This window comes from Solanum verrucosum, unplaced genomic scaffold (genome assembly GCF_900185275.1).
Source record: "Solanum verrucosum unplaced genomic scaffold, falcon-dt-bn FXZP01000218.1, whole genome shotgun sequence".
In the NCBI taxonomy this organism is placed as follows: domain Eukaryota; kingdom Viridiplantae; phylum Streptophyta; class Magnoliopsida; order Solanales; family Solanaceae; genus Solanum; species Solanum verrucosum.
This window is the reverse complement of record NW_026020464.1, coordinates 705725-726069: the sequence shown is the minus strand read 5'-3', so window position 1 is coordinate 726069 and position 20345 is coordinate 705725. Positions and strand designations below refer to the sequence as shown.

The 20345-nt window shown below is 33.8% G+C and overlaps 2 protein-coding genes across 2 annotated transcripts; both read right to left on the bottom strand.

The window, feature by feature from the left end:
• LOC125808811 (beta-galactosidase 9) lies at nucleotides 1-15108 on the bottom strand. The gene is made up of 19 exons (XM_049488472.1): nucleotides 14886-15108; nucleotides 13811-13906; nucleotides 13502-13614; nucleotides 13074-13140; nucleotides 12200-12292; nucleotides 11723-11866; nucleotides 10864-10952; nucleotides 9721-9826; nucleotides 9024-9111; nucleotides 8557-8678; nucleotides 7146-7343; nucleotides 6356-6588; nucleotides 5206-5321; nucleotides 4609-4706; nucleotides 4105-4215; nucleotides 3121-3231; nucleotides 1762-1970; nucleotides 1263-1608; nucleotides 1-518 (listed from the first exon to the last, which is right to left on the bottom strand). The coding sequence occupies exons 1-19, from the start codon at nucleotides 15081-15083 to the stop codon at nucleotides 378-380; spliced, it is 2679 nt and encodes an 892-aa protein (XP_049344429.1). The 5' UTR covers nucleotides 15084-15108; the 3' UTR covers nucleotides 1-377.
• A 1222-nt stretch (nucleotides 15109-16330) lies between these two features.
• LOC125808812 (putative invertase inhibitor) lies at nucleotides 16331-17930 on the bottom strand. The gene is made up of 2 exons (XM_049488473.1): nucleotides 17596-17930; nucleotides 16331-16614 (listed from the first exon to the last, which is right to left on the bottom strand). Exons 1-2 carry the CDS (start codon nucleotides 17928-17930, stop codon nucleotides 16368-16370), a joined length of 582 nt encoding a protein of 193 aa, XP_049344430.1. The 3' UTR covers nucleotides 16331-16367.
• Between the last annotated feature and the right edge of the window lie 2415 nt (nucleotides 17931-20345).

Here is a 20345-nt window from a genome sequence, read left to right as displayed (position 1 = left end):
CTACTAGGAAATATAATCATGTTAACTAACTTTTAATAAATGGTGTTAATATAATTCTCCGACAGACAACGGAGTTTAATAACGATAGAAAGACTGTTGAAGCTTAGGGTCTAAAACAAGCTACAGATATCTATTTTCAATTGTTACTCTGTCATATAATTTGTAGCTCATATTCATTAGCATCATATATTCATTTCATTTTATATACAGTAAGTCAGTAACCAAACATTTACAAGTAAAATCGTCCATGTATGTTTTCTCCGCGTGATTGTAACGATGCAATCTAAGAAATATAGCAGGGGCTCAGGGTAGGGCAACACACGAGGACTTTAAGGGAACGTTTCGTTCTAAAAGATTAACGTGTTACCAGATTCTCATCACGAGGAAGCTGAAGTGCTGAGATCTGGTGGTGGTGAGCATTTTGCTTGAACAGCCAAACTCTTCACAACGTGTCGACATGGATCTCCAAATACACCATTGGAAATGCCAATGCTGCAACTAGTTCTTCCTATACAAGCCTGTAATATAGTGAAAGTTTGATTAAGATACACACAGGTGAATCCAGAATTTGAAGCTTAGAGGTTCCTATGCCGACCTCAGAAGAAAGCTATAATAATAAGTGGGTTCATCGTCAAACAATATAGATATTTGATGGATTTCTTAATACGCAAACATGGTCAGGGTAAAAACTACAGAGTTCACATGATCCGCCCCTGAAGACAATCTGAGTATTTGACAGATTGACATGATCACCTTCTGCATCAGACTCTATCCAGACCCATCCCACTTGATATCAAGGTTCATTTCTTTTTATGGTTTATTTTTTCTCAGCTGTACAAATATAACAGTGAATTCGATGTCGAGCAGTAAATATATTGCTCTATTAGAAAGAAACATCGAGATTTAACTCCCAATCAAAACAGTCAAGTTTTCATACATTGTTTAACCTGACACGTCTCTTTTGTAATTGAAACATACAAATAGATCCTTTACCCTGTACATCCACTTGGCATATAGCTATCACTAATTAAAAAAAATCATTGTGTGATGATCAAAGCTTTTCGAAGGAATTCCTATGCTCTTTGCAGTTCTTAATTGTAAAGGTTGACCGACTTGTCCAACTAATTATAAATCAATCATGAAATAATTTAGTATCTGCAAGGCATACGTTTATCTACTCTTGCAGTCAACATATTGTAACGAAGAGAGGTGAACATAGAACTCGATTTTAAGAAATGAAAAAAGGAAACAAATGAACATACCTGAGATACAACAGACAAGGAATTTGCAGCATGGCATTTGCCTTGTGAGAACTTTTGACAGCTGCCATTCGGACTTCCATAGCTTACAAATTCGATAGAAGAGATTGTATGTCCTTCGTCACACTGCAAGTGCATTTCTGGTGTTTTATCCATCAGAGACAACTTTCTGTCGAACTCTGAATGAGACCACTTATGTAGAGGTGGATAGTGCTTTTCCGATACTTGAGCACATATGGTTTCAGTAGAACGCGTAGAAATGGAAATGTCAAACGGAGTTCTATCTGTTTCTTCAAAGATAACTAGTACATTATTGGATGTATTTAGCCATGATCTAGGTATATGGTACCTGGTCCAAAAAAAAAAGAATCTTTATAAGCAAAAGAATGTACCAGCTTAGATCCATTTCACAGCACCTACACAGGTGTGGCCTCTTACAATCATGAGCGCCAAATTTCCGAGAATGTAAATTATAATTTCAGCAATTAAAAGAAGTTCATACCAGGCCTGAGTAATCTCTCCACAGTTTGTCCTACATTTATCAGAGTGGTAAGCACCACGATAATCACAAGTACTTCCACATCCATTATTTGGTGCAACCAAAGTCCAATATCTTCCTATATGGTGACCATTAACCCATGCCTGACCTTTTCCCATGCTACTAAAATCAAGAGAAACTGGATCTGTCCCGCCTGGGGCATCAAACTTTGTCTGCTCAACCAACGAGACAAACCACTTAATATCACTCTTACACCAACGAACAAAAACCAAAAATAAATGTAACATAGAAAAGCACCTGTTCCAAGAAATTTTGCAGTAGCATAGGAACAAAGAAATGAAAGGATTGTAGAGAATTCCTAATCTACGAGCTATTAGGAACCTATTCTCGAGAAGGAATTTTTCCTTTTACCTAATAACATCTTATTCTACGATCTATGAATAAGAAATAGGAGTATCTAGCTATGGAGCAATCAATAGGCAGAGAAAAAGTCAAACAGCGAATATTTCTTTGCTCCCCTCTTCAATCAATGATTCGCCTCTGTCATAGAGGAAGTAAAGGATCCATATCTGTGATACCAAATATCTGGATTAACGCTTAGTACTCACTAGATACATCTTTGACTTATCCCAAAAAATGCTTAGTGGTAGTTGTTACACTTACATTTGAACCAATGTTTATTTCAAAGTCCTTTTATTCTGGTTATACATTTGTATCCATGTAAAGATTGGAAGATTTTGAGAATCTTCAACGAACAACTAATTTTCTTTACAAGACAAATTATCACGTATTGCAACGAAATGGACCCCAACAGAACATAGTGGATTCAAAGAAATTCATATAGCTGGCTCCAGTTAATTTGAAGCTGAGGCATACTCAATTGATTGATTAAAGTGAGAATGAAAGGTCCTTGACCCATTGAAAATTTTCCATTTTGTACTCCGAGTTTCTCATAACAATGAAAGAGAAAGGTCAAAAAAGTTCTCATCACTCTTACTTGGCATAGAGAAAATGAAAAATGAAAGGATATCTTAGAGAATAAAAAGTTAAATCATAAGAGATTCTTAATATAGAAGTAGCTGAAAACTTAAAATACTATCACAGAACTTGACCAAACAATACTGAACATCTCTTCTAGGAGTTTTTCTAGTAGTATTGAATGTGGTGACTTGCTTCACCCACAAATAAATGATAGCTTAAGAAGGCAATAAAGGACATAACACATACAAAAGTCAAAGAATCAATGTCATAGATATATAACCTGAGTGACACTAATATTAGGAAATGATATTGCCAATAATTAGCAAGTTCTCCCCTATGTTAGTGACAACTGAATCTGGTATTTGATCTTTGTCGACTTACCTTGTACCACGAAAAGACTGACGGAGTTGCACCACTGGGAAACTCAGTCCATCCTGCACTTTCAGTACTATTGACATCATATACTTTCAGGAATTCGCCTTTAAGCCCCACCTGTTGAACATATAACTAGAAGTCAGGTTTCCTGTTTTTCCATTGTATATGAAAAAGCATTAAACAAGTTTAGTCATCTTCAAGTTCACATTAAGATCAATTTTATTTATTCCATGTGGAAGAAATGGTACTTTTTTTGCAAGTTGATTCTGTGTGCATAGCCTGGCTTATATCAAATTTTGTAAATCCACAAGCAGAGAACAGATGGATATAGAAGCCTTGTTTTTTGAAGGTTATATTTTCTATACATATAGGAAGTATTTTAGCTAAACTGAAGGAACACTATGGGTCTACAAATGAGAAGTAATTGCAGATTCACAATCTATTTGAACATGAAAGAAACCTGATATTCACTGAGAAAAGATGCATATCCAAAAGCGTTTGGACAGAAACTAATTGGGACTTTTTCCACATATTATCCACGATTCTATCATCAATTTGCTCAGCACCATTAACACTGTTCATATACCACTAATGAGTGAAAAGTAAACCAGCTTGTCTTTCCAGTCTAGTCTGTCTAGAGTTGTTTCTCAGGTTTTTTGTTTTCTTTTTGACAAGGTAACTAACAGTCTATAAATCATCTCCACAAATTGTTGGAAGCCAAAATGGAGTGTTTACATCAGTTGATTCAAACCCAAAAAAAAAAAAAACTAGAGAGGAACCACCTAAGCCCTATATCATCTTCTAAGGACCCTAGGACGTCTATAACAGAAATTGGATCATCTATATACTCTGATTTGCAACAATAAATTTACCTTTGAACTCATTACAAACTGCAAGTAATTAACTATCAACACCAAAGAAAATGAGAAGTTTGATCCTTTTATCACGTGTGACCATCAAGGTTCATTTAAGGTGAAGAAAATGAGGTACCTGGTAGGTCCATAAAGATGCTGTGAGATTGATATCCCCGCTTTTGCATCCTGTAAGATTTATCTGACCTTTAAAACCTGCCCCATCCTTCTCTAAGAAGGCACCATAATTCTGAAAATGTGGCAAAAAAGTCCTTTTCAGCTTTTGAAGTCAGCAAGGGATGAAGTTTGAGAGCCTTTTATGAGTCATATTAAACATTTGAAAAACCATAAAGTGAAATGGAAATTAGACTGTAAACGTTGCATCATCACCCCTTATTCAAGTAAGGAAATAAATAAGAAAGAGAAATTAAGGTTAGGGATTCAAATATGGAGTTTGAACTAGGGGAGATTTATGTCGTCTTTCCCCAATTCTGATGAGAGTAAGATATGATAGAACTTCAGGTTTCACCAAAAAATTAATATCACTTCTTTCAAGTTTAAGATAAGATAATACTTCAGATTATCAGATATAACATGATTCAAATCTGTCATCAGAGTAATTCTACTTCTAAACTATCTTTACCTGCAATCCCACCGTCTCAGATAATAGCAGTATGTCGTTGTATCCCTGAACCAGCCTAACAGGTTGAACCACCTTGATCCATTTGCCTTTCACACTACCTTCACTTACAACAGACACATCATAGGGTAAAAAGGGTGACGAATCAGAGACATAAGGAGAAAAAGGGAAATAAAAGACTACGCTAGCATGACCAAATGTTGGGACAGACCCTCTCAAAGCTAGCTTGACTAACGTTTCAGCCCCATGCACTATAAACACAAGAAAAATAGTGATATTTTATATTTGTATTTGACAGACATTCTACGGCAATCCATCAGACCATTATGCTCAGAGATGGAAACCAACATAAATTGAAACATATTTCTACGACAGTCCGTCAGACTGTCCCCATGCTCAGAGATGGAAATTAACATAAATTTGAAAATCATATTCATGCACTGTTACCTTTATCAAAAAAAAAATAATCATATTCATGCAGACCAAGAAAAGTTCAATGTCTGAAGTACACTTTGATAGTAGCAGGAGAATTGGATAATGCTATAACACAAAGAAAAGAGATGCATAATAATATAGCACAAAAGAAACCTAACCAAATACCTGCAAGCTGCCCATTAACAAAAATGCGAACAAAATCACGCATGCTATCAATATCAATTGTTGGACTAACATCATTTTCCTCCCAAAATGAGATGTCATCATCAGATATATATATCCTGCATTCACCAGAGATAGCAGAGTAACTCATCACTATTTCAGTTTGCAACCAATGATAAATGTCATGAATCTATTTGTAACCAAATCTTCCAGTGTTTTTGTATAGGTGTTGTGTGGCTATTCACTTGTTAAAGGATAAGAAAACATGAGTCAAAGAGAAAGGGAGACAACAGAACATTGATAGAATGACGTTATTGCATGGACAATCATCAATATTGTCGCCAACCAAACAATTAATCTCAAAAGCCAAAAAGTACCAAAAGATCTGCAGATGCTCATCCAAGGAGGCTTGATATTGTTAATGCCTAACTACTTACAAACACACTCAGAACCAAATGCAAGGATAACAACACTTGGGCATTAGAAATATTATGCTTCGTCTATCCTAAAATCTCAAAGAAGTTCATATTGCCTTAATTGAAATTCCAATATTCCTTTTAGTCCTACAATTTGAAATCCTCAGACCACAGGTTAAGTATCACATCTCTCCAGTGATTCAGAAGCCAAAGTACATTAGTACAGGGGTTAAAAAGGGAAAAAACACAGACAAACATACAAAGACAGGCACACACAGTGGCAATACAGGGAAAGAGAACAGTTTGGTTAAACCAGAAGTATCCTGCCTGTAGCTTTTTAAGTTAGTCTTACGTCTAATGTTAAGTTAGCAAAGAGCAGACAGAGTGGCAATGTAAGTATACCCATTTTCATCAAAAATGTTGTCGCGTACAATACTCTGTAGTATATGAACATCAAACTCATTAATTTATGAAGAGAGCGACCCACTGGCCATCTTATGTCAAAACATTTAACACTGCTCACAATCACTTTTTACAAGATTTTGGCTTCTGAGGATATCTTCTCATGTTCAAAGTCGCTTTAAATTCCAGTACAGATGCCATCTAAGAATGTGGTATAAACGGTGCAGTTCTAAAGCTTTATATGGAATTGGACAAATCCCATTATCAAGTAGCTCCAAATTAAGGTAATAATCACTGTTTAGTCTGACCTAACCTCAGTTATAAGTTTGAAATACCTGGTCAGATACCACAGGTAATCAGACTGGTCTTTTGTCACATTCAGATGCTCCAGTATTCCTTTAGAAGTGAAATTCTTGTCACCCCACACACCAAGTGGCTCCTTCAATGTCATCCAAGATTGTGAAATACTTTCAAGCTTGCTTTTAGTGATTACTTGTGGAAACAAATAATTATTCCCAACTGAAACAGAATCAGAACCCACTGTTTTGATTGAAGTTTGTGCCCCCACCTATTTAAGGAATGCAAAGAGAAAAGAAATTAAACACATTATTAAAATTAATCACAAAGTACTACTTAGTTTTAGAAGCATTCTGGCGATGAGGTCACTATGTTATACTTGAAAGAGAATCTAACTAAAGTTTAACTACAGTAACCAGGATATGTTTCTCTTTCAAACAACATGTGCAAGTAAGTGAACACCTAAACTGTAGTTAAATTTACAACGCATTGCCAGGTCTTATGGTGACAAATCATAATTTCGGATGAACTATTTGCCAAAAGGGTCATAAACATTTGATTCAACCATTTTTTTTCAGAAACTATAGGAGACAACTTGAGTTGCTATGAAAAATCAATCTTTGTAATCTACCGACTACCATCATCAACACAGAAATGGCAATAACTGCAGCCTCAGTTTGTGGAAACCACACATATGATAACATTATCAATATAATATAACAAGCTTGGAACAAAAGAAAATAATGACACAAGTACACATGCAAGCATTGACAGCAATCTTTTGAACTTTACACTTATACTCTTTCAACGGTGGGAACATCAACAAACCTTAGCTGTGTTGAAAGCTACGTTTCTGCAATCTGGCAGAATACTCACTGACCATGGAGGTAAAGTATACTCTTGACCGTAAAATTTCACTGTTGCTGATTCATGTTCATCAATATTTGCAATAAATGCTGCGCATATGCCTTCATTCAAGGACATATATTGGCCAATGTTGTGGGATGTTCCACGATAGACATGTGCCTGAAGTAACATGACAAGCATCAAATACCAAGTGATGAAATGGTAAAGCAGAGAAGGGATCACAAATATGATGATTTACAAGAACAATTTAAGGTAAGCAGGAGAGAGTAATATTATCCTAAAAGCGCAGTGATTCATGCTTGCATAAAATAACGAAGTCCATCCTTTATTCCTTTCTGCCTTCCCTTTATTTTTCAGATAAAGTCCTTTCAGCCTTCCTTAACTTTCACAATCATATTAAGTACCGAGTAGGATTGCCAAGTGTTGCCAATGTCCACTCTAACAACATCACAAGTAGCAAAAGATGCAAAGTCTCATTTGTAATTCACAAACTTCCCCTAGCAGAAGGCTTAGTCATTTGGAAGAAAAGAAAAAGAATTAACTCTATAAATTAGATTTGGTAGGCAATTAGTCCACGGTAATTAATTTCCTGATCTGAAAGAAAAGACTTTTTTCCTCAACTAACAAATCAAATCAACTCAACTAGATTGATCCATTGACCAGATAAATTTCCTTGATTTGAATGCGAGATTTTCCTCCTATTTTCCAGCTATATATGGGGTTGTAAATAGCTCGCAATATTCTTTTTTTTTAAGAGAAAGGTAACTTTATATTCACAAAACAGGCACATCATCCCAAAAATGATGAGACTGACCAGCTACAAACCCCTTCTGGGAAATGCAAAAAGCATAAACACTAAGTCATGGTTCTTTAAGTTCTCCTATAAAATCCACAAAAAAATTTATATCCCCCACCATTTCCTGTTTACACCAAAAATAGCTCACAATATTATTATCTGCTCTTCTTCACAAGAATGATAAATGTAGGTGCCAATTTTTTTATGCAGCAAGTAATCTGTAAACGTAGGTGATATATAGTTCGTCCTGTTAGCAACAAATGACTGCAACCTCCTCAAAAAGCAAGAATAACAATAACTATGTTCTATCAAAGACATTATTAAGTGAAGCATCATAATAATAACTGATGGAATTTTGGAATTATGAGATATCTCAAGGCATTTTGTAGCTGTTCCAGAACAAAGTAAAAACATGATGCGCCTTCGATAATTCACAAAAAGTAATAAGTACCTCTGCAAAGGTAGTCTGGGTAAAACACATTCATCACAATATATTCAACAACTGACATTTTATTTTACATTTAATAACATGTGGACTTATAGCAATACCAGGGTTAACTCAAGCCTATAACTGACCTCCTGGTTTGGTCCCAGTTTAATATACTGAGGTGAATCAGCAGCAACAAGAGCAGGTTCACAAAGCTTTATAGCAGCATGCAGATCCTTCAAATGGCCCCATTTAGGTTGACGTAGTAGTCCTATACATTATAGTAACCGTGAGAACAAGAGAGAAAATATTGATTGTTTGATGATTACAAGGCACTTATTTATAGACATAAGTGAGACAATATCATTTTAAAGGACTTGACACTAGTAATATTTTAACCGTACTGATGATCCTAAAACTAACACTTCAATATTCCATCAGTGACTGCTTAACATAGACCTTTTTCATAAGGTAAAATAATTATCGAAGTAGTTATTGCGGTCTATTTAATGAATACTTATGAAAAAAAGAGGTTAATATCAATGTACACCTGGCTATAAATTTTTATCTTGACAGTAATGGTTTTATAGAAGAGTACATAAAATTGAAAAGTTACCATATTCATCAAGTGGAGCATCATAATCATAGCTAGTGATTTGAGTTGGGCCACCAGCAGTCCGGCCAAAATTTGTCCCACCAAAATACTGGTATTACAAGATGAAACAGCCGGTCAGCAAGGAAACTATTTTCTGCCTGGAAAGGAAGAGGAAAGTGCCAGAAATCCAAGTTTCCAGCCTCTCTTTTTTGCGTCGAATTACTCTGGTAGTGGTAACACAGTTTCCGGCAAGATACTATGAGTCTTGCAAAAGTGTGGGGAAGTTGAAAGGAAATGGTTTCTTCTTATTTGAACTATCATTAGACTAGAAAGGTTGGTCTCTTCTTATTCAAACTATCATTTTACCATCAAACAAACGCGTGGAAGAAAAATGATCATTTCTCCTTTTACCCAGTAGTAATGAGTAACTTCAAGCCTCTCTAGTTTGCATAAACTGGTAATCAATATTTAACCACACATAAAATGTTTGTTTAAACTCTTCAACAAACAAATACTGGATATAGAACGAGTCTATTAATCAAGAAAAGAGATGATCATGTGGAACTGGGTAATCTTGACTATCGGTTGACAAGAAAACTTTTAAAATAATTACAAGTAAGGTCAGCTGGAATAGCAGAGAGTTAAATATATAAGGTACATGCCTTATCTGTACCAGACTGCAAAATAAAATTTAAAGAGCATCAGGGGTATCTAATACCATATAATAGTTCTGTAAGCTGCCCCCACGCTGAAAGAAACGAGCAATTGCAAATGCAATATCCTCGGAAGGTCTATGCGGGAGTCTTTCACCCCAATCTGCAAACCTGCAGTAAAGAAAAGAAATAAGATTGTCTCTGTTTCCTTTATATGTTAGTGACTCCTCAACTTAATTCAAAATGTAGCTAAGAGTTCCTGCATTCCTTTTTGAGTTGTATACATCAGAGGGAGGCATAAAAAAATAAAGAAGAGAATAGTGAAGGGATATGAGCTCAAGTATACCACGTTTTCCTGGTTCATAGTTCTTGAGTTAGATTTCAGTAGGCAATGTCCATCAAGCTTTACACCCTCACTGAAGAACTAATAATACTAACTTAACTAAATAATCAACTGACCTAACTTTTCCCCAAGGAATGGATTTCAACACATAGCTAGAAACATAACAAATCGAGTCTTGATACTTCATACAGTACTGAATTTATTGTTCTAAACTTGTTCATTTCATATGAAGTTCTAAATCCCATTCTAGCTTTCCTAACATTTTTTCCTTGATATTATTCTCCTTCGGTTAAGAAGTGATGTTCATATATTTACACTAGCTTCAGGACTTAAAATATTATATATGAGAGAGATAAAATGAAGCCCTAACATATGAGAGGGAACACTCACAGGGACAAAATTGCCTCTCATGTAGATTTTCCATTATTCTAAGCTTTCCTAACAGAGGATATGTGGAAGAATAGAAAGTCAAGTACAAAGGTCAGATTCAGCCGAGAATCTGACCTTTGTACAATTTAGTAGAAACCTTGTGAGAAAAATCAAGATTTTCTTTATTTCTAGAGGTGGCTGTCCTTTTCTGTAGATATGGTTTAAATGTTGATGAATACAGTGTTACCATTTTTTTAAAAAAAACAAAAAAGGGTCAGATTCTGCCGAGAAAAACTTTTTCTAAATAGGTACTTTATGTAAGCAAAGATATGTTGTTCTTTAGTTCATGAGTTATAGAGAAGTCAACTCACATGTTAGAGATCGTACAATCATAACACTACAAGAACCTAAGGTTTCCTGGAATCATGCATATACTGGTTCAGAATTCAAAGACATGACCAAGAAAGGTCTAACAAACAAGAAACAATTACCATACCATCCATTCCAATTCTCGGTCCAAATTTTCGGTTTCTTGTCGGAATTCGGAGTGAACCCATCACAATAGTATGCATTGCAAGTATCTATCTGTTAAAAATAAAAATTCTTTAACATAACAAGATAAAGAAAAGATAGAATACCCTGGCCCTAAAAAGGAGGACCTAATAATAACACAAGAGAGAGAAATAATTAAGAGAGAACTCACTGCTGCTTTCAAATTATAAATTTAATCCAAAAAAAGTTTAAGAAACCAGGGCTTGTTCATCTCAGATCGTTTGCCAGAATTCATGTGTTCGGTTAACTTGAAAAATCAATTGACTGCAGTAGTTCTATATGATAAAGAGTTGAATTTGTTTAAATTTTTAAGTAAGGTTCAAATTGATCAGTTTCTGCACCGGCTTATCCTTTACAAAAGAAACTTAAGAAATATGTGCATATTCTCATAAAACTACTAAAAAACACTAGTTTTTATGCAACTCATTCAATGAAATAAATTGCTTAAAATATATCATCTAATGAATATTTTTTATCAAAACTATTAGAGATTAAATAGCCGAGGGTCTATCGCAAACAATCTCTCTGCCCCACAAAGGTAGGGGTAAGGCCTGGGTACATCCTTCCTTCCCCAAATTCCACTTGTGGGATAAGTTGCTCAGACTCTCCAAAAATGTTGCTGCGCCGGTGTCAGATCCTTCAAAAATACACTATTTTTGGAAGATCCGACACGCACACGTCAACATTTTTAAGTCCGAGCAACATAGCTTGTGGGAATATACTGGGGTAGTTGTTGTTGTAATATTAGACTAAATAGACCAACTAGCTACAACTAGAGAAATTCAGGGAATCAAGTGCATTACGATGTATTCTGGAGCATCAGTTTGCCTGCACATGACCCATGGAACACCAGCACCAAGACCAACAGCCATTTCAGCAGCCCATTTCATATATATCTTCCCCTTGGGACCGAATGAGCTTTCAATATTTCCATATTCATTTTCAATCTGACAAAAGTTTAGCATCAGACAAAGACACAACTCGAGTTTAAACCTAGATGCAGAAGCATGCAAGGACATATGCAAAGGGAAAGGGAAGGAAATAGATGAAAGTGCCAAATTTATCAGCGTCTGCAGATAATGTCTCTAAAACTGGACATCCATTAATCATTTCAAGAGGAAATTACTCAGATTCAGTTGTAAGGTGCATTATTCATGTCAATTATTTCAAGCAGTCTTGACAGAAAAAATTCCTAGTTGTCTAACTAATAAAGTGCAGTTATCAGACTTACAGTAATACTGAAAGTCCAATTAGTGATTCAGAATAAGAAATTTCATAACCTGCAGCAAAATGATAGGACCACCTTGCCACGAAAAGAGCGACTCAGATATCATAAGATCAACTATCTTTTTAACATAGCGCTCCATCTCCTCCTGGGAAAAGTGTTTCAGTTTGTCAAATTTCAATCTTCCAGAAGCCAAGTAATGCTCTTAAACTACCACAAGTGCAATTTAACCAACAACGTATTGGAAAGCCAACTTATTTTTTGCTGATTCAATCAGTCAACCAACTACGCCACAATTCCAAATGAATATTAGCTAAACAGAAACAAAATTACTATAAACAAGGAATGCCTGCCATAAAATGCATGGTATAGATGCTTTATTTGAGAACCAAAGAACAACAACTACAAGAATCTAATGTTCCAATAGAGAAACAGGTTGACAAAATTTGCCAAGCTATTTGCTCCAGCAAAAAAATCTTGAGGGGGTGAGGAACAGAAGGACAGAACTAATCTTGAAATGCATGTGTGAACACAATAAACGAAAGGCAAAGGCTTATTGTTGGACAATAACTTAGTGCTGACAAATCACTTAATAGAAACATGTTGTCATTTGGTTTTCCTCCCACTTTATTGACCACTGGGACATACCCTAAGTGTTATGCCTAACAATGTATCTAATATCTCTATAAGGTTAATTGAATTTGGAATTGACAATATGACAAGTAATTGGTTTAGTCTCATTGAATCAATATGGAACCTATATTATGTGCAGCAGCCATGGAGGCCACAAATCAGGTCCAACAAAAAAAAGACATCGCCAAACAAACAAGTTATCTTCAAAATTTAGAAGGTCACACTCCAAGGACACCTCAAAAAGGCCTCATACAATTCCACAGAAAGATTACTGTTCCCCTACTATAATATAATACCTTGAATGGTGCATTATCTGTGCGAAATTCTATTCCAGGTATATCACGAAGCCATATGGGGAAGCCCCTGCAATACAGGCAGTAAATCACCAAGTGAGATCAATAGAGAAGCTCTCAGTGGTGACATAAATGTGGTAACGCCCTTCTGCTATATTCTGTTATTGATATCTCTATTTTTACTATTTTTTTCAATATTTCTCAGTGCTAACTTGTCAGCTACTGAATTACTACAGATTCTCATTCTAGATACCACCCTTCTCTGTTGTTGCTTATCACCTTGTGAGAGTGAAAGTAATGCATTTCCAAAAGTAGTTAACCTTTTGCTTTATTGAAAAAATAGACTAGATCTTGAAGCATGACAACACATCTTACATGAACTAATAATAAAGTTAAAATTGAGCAGGGAAATATTGGAAACAGAACGTAACCCGAAGTTCCATTCTGCACAGGCATAAGGACCTATTCGAATAAAGAGAAACAATCCATGAGATCCAACTAGCTTTGCGAACTTGACAATATCATATCTTCCTTCAAAATTGTACTGAAAAGAGAAGCATAAAAAGAGAGAAGCAGTTCAGTAAAGGTAAAGGTTAAAGAAATTAAATAGTAGGAAATATAAAAAAAGTCAATCGAAGAACAAAACCGACTCGTTTAAATATTATAACTCTACAAGAATATAGATCGCATTACCTACAGTGCAACAAACACCAAAATGCAGGTTTTTAAGAAATGAATACCTGTCCCCTGGTTGGCTCATGACCATTCCAAAATGTATAAGTCTCAATGACATCTGCACCACCTTCTTTGCTCCTAGCTATCAATTTAGGCCACATCTGGCACATGTGATATGTACAAGGCTTATAAAAACTAAGAATAATTTGTAACATGAGGGTGTAGTGGAAGCTCATACACTATGTTCATCCAGAGAACATGAGCATAACCAGATAGATAAGTTACGTTAGCATAACATCGCTATTTGATTTTGAATTTCAGAGATTTATGGCACATCAAACTAGCAGTTAGATTCTTTAAATTGCATGAAAGAACTGTTCCAAGAAATGCAACAACACTAACAAGATGACATCTTTGTTTAATGTCCATTGAGATATTAAAATGATTTTCTTTTCAGTGAAGGATGTGAAGTTCAGATATAATTCACTGATTGAAAACTGAAAAACAACAATTTTCAGAATAATTGCTTTTCACAAATTCACAAATTAATGTTTCCCTTGAAACTGCTCCACAGCGAAACATTGTAACAAAACCATGTTCTTTATCTTCTTTTATTTTTGCTACTTAATTCACCGTTAATCCAGAACAATCCACAAATCAGCAACCTTTTACTTGATCCTTTATCCCAATTCCGTGGAATTCTAATTCGTCGCTCTTATACAATATAATCCCTCCAAAAAAAAAAGAAATCTTTTTAGACTGTTCCAAAAATCATTGCCATCATTCTACATTTGGAAATCATTTACAATTTAACATAAATAAACACTCTTATAGGAATTACTACATACTCCTCCATCCACTTTTACTTTGTCATGGACCTCAACTAAATTAGATTAATTCAACATTTTAAATTTTAAATTTAGATGTTCGTATACTATAAGTTGCAATCATTCTCGTATTAATATATGATGAAAAAATAGATTTTAAATTATTGATCAAAGTTCATGCGGTTTGACTCTCGAGACTGACTACGGAGGGAGTATTTAGCTTATGCATCATAAGAGCAGTAAATTAACAGGAAAAAAATAACTTTTACGAATCACATAGACTGAAATTAGCAAAATTGAAAGTTTCACTAACCTCAGGAGTAGCGCGAGGATAGTGAATGCCGGCGGAGATAAGCATACGGCGTTTACCGCCGATGATAAGAGCACGGTGATCGTAGGTGACATTGAACGGCTTGAAATACTCGCCGGCGACGATCACGAAGTAGATAGTTAACGCCGTTAGTATCAACGGAAAACTCAGAGTTTTTCTTCTGCTCATAGCTACTGCCATTTTGTCTCAGATGAAAATGGATAAAGTAAAAAAAAAAGTATATATATAGTGTAGGGCCAGGGAAGTGGTTGCGTACGGTGAGGGTGCAACGTTACTGTCATGGTATTTTGTAAGTATGTATTTATCCAAAATTGAGAGGTCACATTTTTTTTCTAAATTGAGAAATGATCAACATATAGGAAACGAATGATTTATCTATCTACACATTATAAATAAAAAATAATTATAATATTCGGACTAACTTACACATATTTTAACTAACTTATGAGATGTTTGTTACTTTTTGTCGTTATATCTAATAGATAATTTTATTTATCAAAATTTAGGCAGATGAAAAAAATATTTAAGGAAGAATGATTTGAAAGCTAGTTGAAAGGTGTTTGATTTTTAATTAATTAATACATTGGACTTATATTTGGGTTGGTATCATGTCTATATCACTCCTTTTAGTTGGACCATTATTATGTAAATCTTCAAAGGAAAGAAAAGGAGGTAGTATAAACACATCAAATTTCCAAAAATTGCATATAGCATAACTTAATTAATTATCTCATAACTAATTAATATTAGAGCCTAGTCAGCAAGTTGTTGATCAGCTAGATCAATCTCTATCATAACATTTGATTCTTTCCACTTTGATAATATGCTTGAAGACTATAAATACTATATTATTTACTTCATTCTAATGACATTTGGAAAAAAGTGGACAAATTTTTTTAATGATCCGTAGCGTAGAAGTATCGTGAGAAAAAAGTGAAAAGAACTCTAACACAAAATTTATTATACTCAAACGATTTCTACTCACACCTTTTATCTCTATCATTTTACTTCCATCATAAGTTAGCTTAAACCACAATTATTACCCATTTTGTCCACCACGCCGATTGGGCATACTATGTGTAATGATTTCCCCATTCACGATAAATAAAAAGATAAAATGAAATGACATTTCAACAAAAGACTCACACCGTTGATGCAAATAATGATTTAGAAATTAAAACTTGAAGAGATAGGGTTGCGGGAGAAGCGAAAATTTAATTTGATGATATATTGGTCATTGTTTGAGCTTCATTTGAAATGATTTGAGTTATGAGAGTAGTAACTATGAACTTTGGGAATTAAAATATTGTCGCTAAAATTATTGAAGCGTGATCAACACAATATAGAACAACAAAATCAAATCAAACTAGTTTTGAAACATATAGATCTTGATTGCTTCACTTAAATGAGCTAAGATAGATTGTTTATTGCCATATAAATACTAAAGTAGAACAAACCAAAAGATCAAAATGTGGTATAATTAATTGTTTCTCCAAGAACATTAATAATCACTCCAACAGATAAACTGAAATACATAACAAAATTATCACCCTTTGAAATTTCATCATCTTGAACATTTCTTGAAGCAAATGCCTCTTCACAATTCATGGCAAAATCATTAGCTGATTTAACATGATCACTAGCTGATTGAAATTTCTTCTCTTGAACATCATCTAAAGCAGTCACAAATGCTCCAACAACACCGCCATACCTGTTGTTGAGACATAGTATAATTAATCAGTTAAAGTATGTTATTTCTAAACTTGAGATGGTCAGACAACTCAACATGATAATAGGTAAGTAAGAGGATCTTGAGTTCAAATCTCATAGCCATTTTAAAAGTAAAAATAAATAAATTATGTGTTATAAAATGGTCTCATCTAAAAGTTTAATCTTATGTCTATTCAGATTTCATTTAAAAAAGCTTATGCTATTAGAAATTAATAATACCACTTTTCGTCTTAAATTATTGATAATTTCTTTTTTTGATCCTTCTGATATATGCATCAGCATATTTCACCTTATATTAACCTGAAATGTGTGTTTTTGGTCCCTTAACGTAGAAAATATGTTACATGAGCTGACTATCTATAAAACTGTATTATTGTTAAATATGGAGTAACAATACAAACTTAACATAACATATCACATATGAGCAATTACGTGGTGAGATGATTAATAATTGTGGTAATTTGTGAATATATTAGCAAGCAAAGGGATCAAAAGTGCACAATTCAATTAAATTAATATTTGATGTGCTTCGACATCGGATCAATTAAATCAAAAGTGCTTTTGGTCCTACTAAAAATGAGACCACCACATAGTTCAAAATCCTAATATTAGAGAAAGTAATGCTTCACGTTCAAATCTCACCGCCACCAAAATAACAAACATTAATATTTTCACAAGTTTGATCTTTTGCCTATGAAAGAAAAAAAAACATGTAAGGGGGTGCTTGGGATTGTCATACAAATAAACATATTTATGCAAGAAGTTATATGTGGGCTGAGATCTCACCATGGGTGAAGCTAGAGTTTCACCAGAATTCAGTAGCTTTGACTAAAACTATGTGTTACTAAAGAAAATAAATAACATACGTGTTAGCGGTGTTACTAGCTCCGCCACGGAATCTTATATGAACGAAAAATATCCGAACGTGTTTGACATACATATGAAAAAGAATCAAACATACCATTTGCTACACACACTCAATGCTGAAGAAACAACAGGGCTTGTGCCTCCTTCATGACTATGCTTTTTATTTATGTAGTCTTGAGTTTTTGATGCATGGGAATTTCCTGCTTTAATAATGGCTATGGCTAAATCAAATGGAGTTTGTGTTGATGAGATTTTTGGATCAGAATTTAAGAGTTTTATGCAAAAATTAAAGTCCCAAGTTGGTTTATAAGTTGTGCATGCTTTTTCAATAAGATTTGAGTTAAATTTTGCTTTGGTTTGTGAAGCCAAAAGCAAGAAAAAAGGCAAGAAAAGGATGGAAAAAATAGAAATGTTTCTTAGAGAAGACATTTTTTGTTTAGATTTTTTGCTATGTGGAAGTGATTTTGAAAGACTATATATAAAGACTCGAATAGAAGCTTTAGTACATCAAACTGCCTTATTATAGAGAGAGTTCAAGACTTGCTAGAATATAAGAGATTGAGCAGAAGCTTTAGTGCACCAGACTGCCTTATATATAGAGAGAGTTTGAGACTTGCTAGAATTTAAGAGGTTATTCAATTTGCTATGAAGAAGTGATTTTGAATGACTATATAGAGACTTGAGCGGGAGCTTTAATGTACCAAGCTATTTATATATAAAGACTAATTACTAGAATATAAGAGGTTATTCAATAAATATTCAGACATAATACACATATATAGTGTAATTTTTTGATGTCAGATAACTCCCTTACGAGCACTCAATAATATTAAAATGAATGATCTTAAATTTTTAATCCCCGCTTATCTCATGAGCAAACAACCAATACACTTAGATCGGATGACTCATATGTCCACAAAATTCTATTGATTTCTTCTAGCAAAAGGGAGGTTGTTTTTCTAATCACGAGTTTTATACCCTTGCCAAAATCATCAAGGTCCAATCTGCATGAGTTTTGTTATTCATAAATTAGCCCCAAAAGCCTAAAAACTTGATTTCTGTTAATTTTATGACCTCTTTGGCTCTTTGCAATATTGTTTTTTTTCTTTTAATTTTTAGAAAATCTAAAAAAAAAAGAAAAAAGAAGAGAATCTTGCTACGAAATACATTGAGTTCGATAAATGACAGAAATCTTACGTTAGTGCTGATTTTATAAATTAGCTCATATAAATATAACTCAGTTCAATTTATTCAAATTCGAGCGGATTATTGACTCGCTTATTTATTAGCTCACTCCATAAAATATAGACTACTATATAGCTCAAATGACTAGTGAGAAATTTTGCCATTTTTTTTCTCCATTTTAAATAGATATGTTTTATATTGTCATAATAAAATAAACAAAAAATAGTCTTATTAGATACTAACAAAATTATAAAAAAACAAAATAAAATAAAGTAACTAAAACTTAGTATGAACTGGTAAGGTTAGGTTATGATTCACAGTTTAATCCATTTCAATCCAAATAAGTTCTGAGCAGATCAATAATCCGTTATCCGCCTACAACTTATGTTGCATAACTTAATTCACACATAATTTATGCCAAGCAAGACAAAAATATTAAAATTTAGGGAAAACTACCTAATTAGACATTTATCCATACCATATATACTAATATTATCTCTATTTTAAAACAATTACATATATTGCCACTTATAATATTTTATACCATATATTTTAAAAGATATAATTAGATACACTAAAACCCTTAAAATTAGAATTATCTTTACATTCAAAAATCAAAATTAATAGTTCAAATACCTTTCTCTCTCATCAAGCCCTTCCCTCAACTTTCTCCATAAATCGTCTATCCCCAATTCCCCACCCCCACCCCACCCCACGCCCCCAATGTATTATTTTAGTTGCAATGTATTTGGTCATATAATTCATTTTATGTATCTTAGTTTTTATTTCATATATTTAATATGTTTTAGTCAAGATATCTTTACATGGCAGTGCTGCGTATTTGATTTGATTGTTTCATGTATCTAAGCATGTTGTTATATGTATTTTACAGTGTTTAATATACATGTATCTAATACGATAAATAGTGTATCTGAAACTGTCAAAAAATATATTTTCTTAGCAAAAAATAATGAATAAAAATGTATCTAACTTAAAATTCATATCAACTAATTAGAGAATTAACGATGTATCTGACAGTTCACACCAATTATAAGAGCTACTATCCTTCACATGTATATGAACAACAAAAATAAATGTGTATCTGACATAAACAAAATGTATCTTACTATAAATAAAACTTAGAAACGATAATCAACACCATATCTAACAAGGTATATAGTGTATTTGAAATATTAAATAGTTGTTTACTATCATGTATCTATCAGTATCATCGGGTAAAAAAAACGTTCCATATATAAACAAACTGTATCTAATACTAATCAAAGCTCATATTACAGAGAAAAAAAATAAAATGGGACAATTAATGTATCTGAAATAAGTGCAAAAGAATCCAAAAAGAAATAAACTAACCAACAAAAAAAGAAGCTAAAACAAAAACAAAATAAAGAAGAAAGTGAAAAGCTTAGATACACATCGAGATAAATCTGGAGAAATGAAAAAATGATCCCATCTTCGTCCACCAGGCTTTTCTCTCCTGTTCCTTCCAATCACAGAAATTCAAAAACGAATTTCATAGGCACTGAGCCTAACTCTGAGATTCAAGAATGTCTCTTCTAGCATTTGAGATTAAGAAAAGATCAAGCTTGCTCTCATCACCCATGGTAGTCCACAATTTTCAAACCTGTTGCCAAGAAGATG

What these genes read in the sequence shown, in the direction of transcription:
- LOC125808811 (XM_049488472.1), bottom strand. Translation starts at nt 15,083, where the DNA reads ATGGCAGTAGCTATGAGCAGAAGAAAAACTCTGAGTTTTCCGTTGATA. An exon ending in TGTTAATGGGCAGCTTGCAG is followed by an intron (nt 4,707 to 5,205) that starts GTATTTGGTTAG and finishes TTGTAAGTGAAG; the next exon opens with GTAGTGTGAAAGGCAAATGG. An exon ending in CTGAGACGGTGGGATTGCAG is followed by an intron (nt 4,216 to 4,608) that starts GTAAAGATAGTT and finishes CCACATTTTCAG; the next exon opens with AATTATGGTGCCTTCTTAGA.
- LOC125808812 (XM_049488473.1), bottom strand. Translation starts at nt 17,930, where the DNA reads ATGTCTTCTCTAAGAAACATTTCTATTTTTTCCATCCTTTTCTTGCCT. An exon ending in TTGAGTGTGTGTAGCAAATG is followed by an intron (nt 16,615 to 17,595) that starts GTATGTTTGATT and finishes TCTCAACAACAG; the next exon opens with GTATGGCGGTGTTGTTGGAG.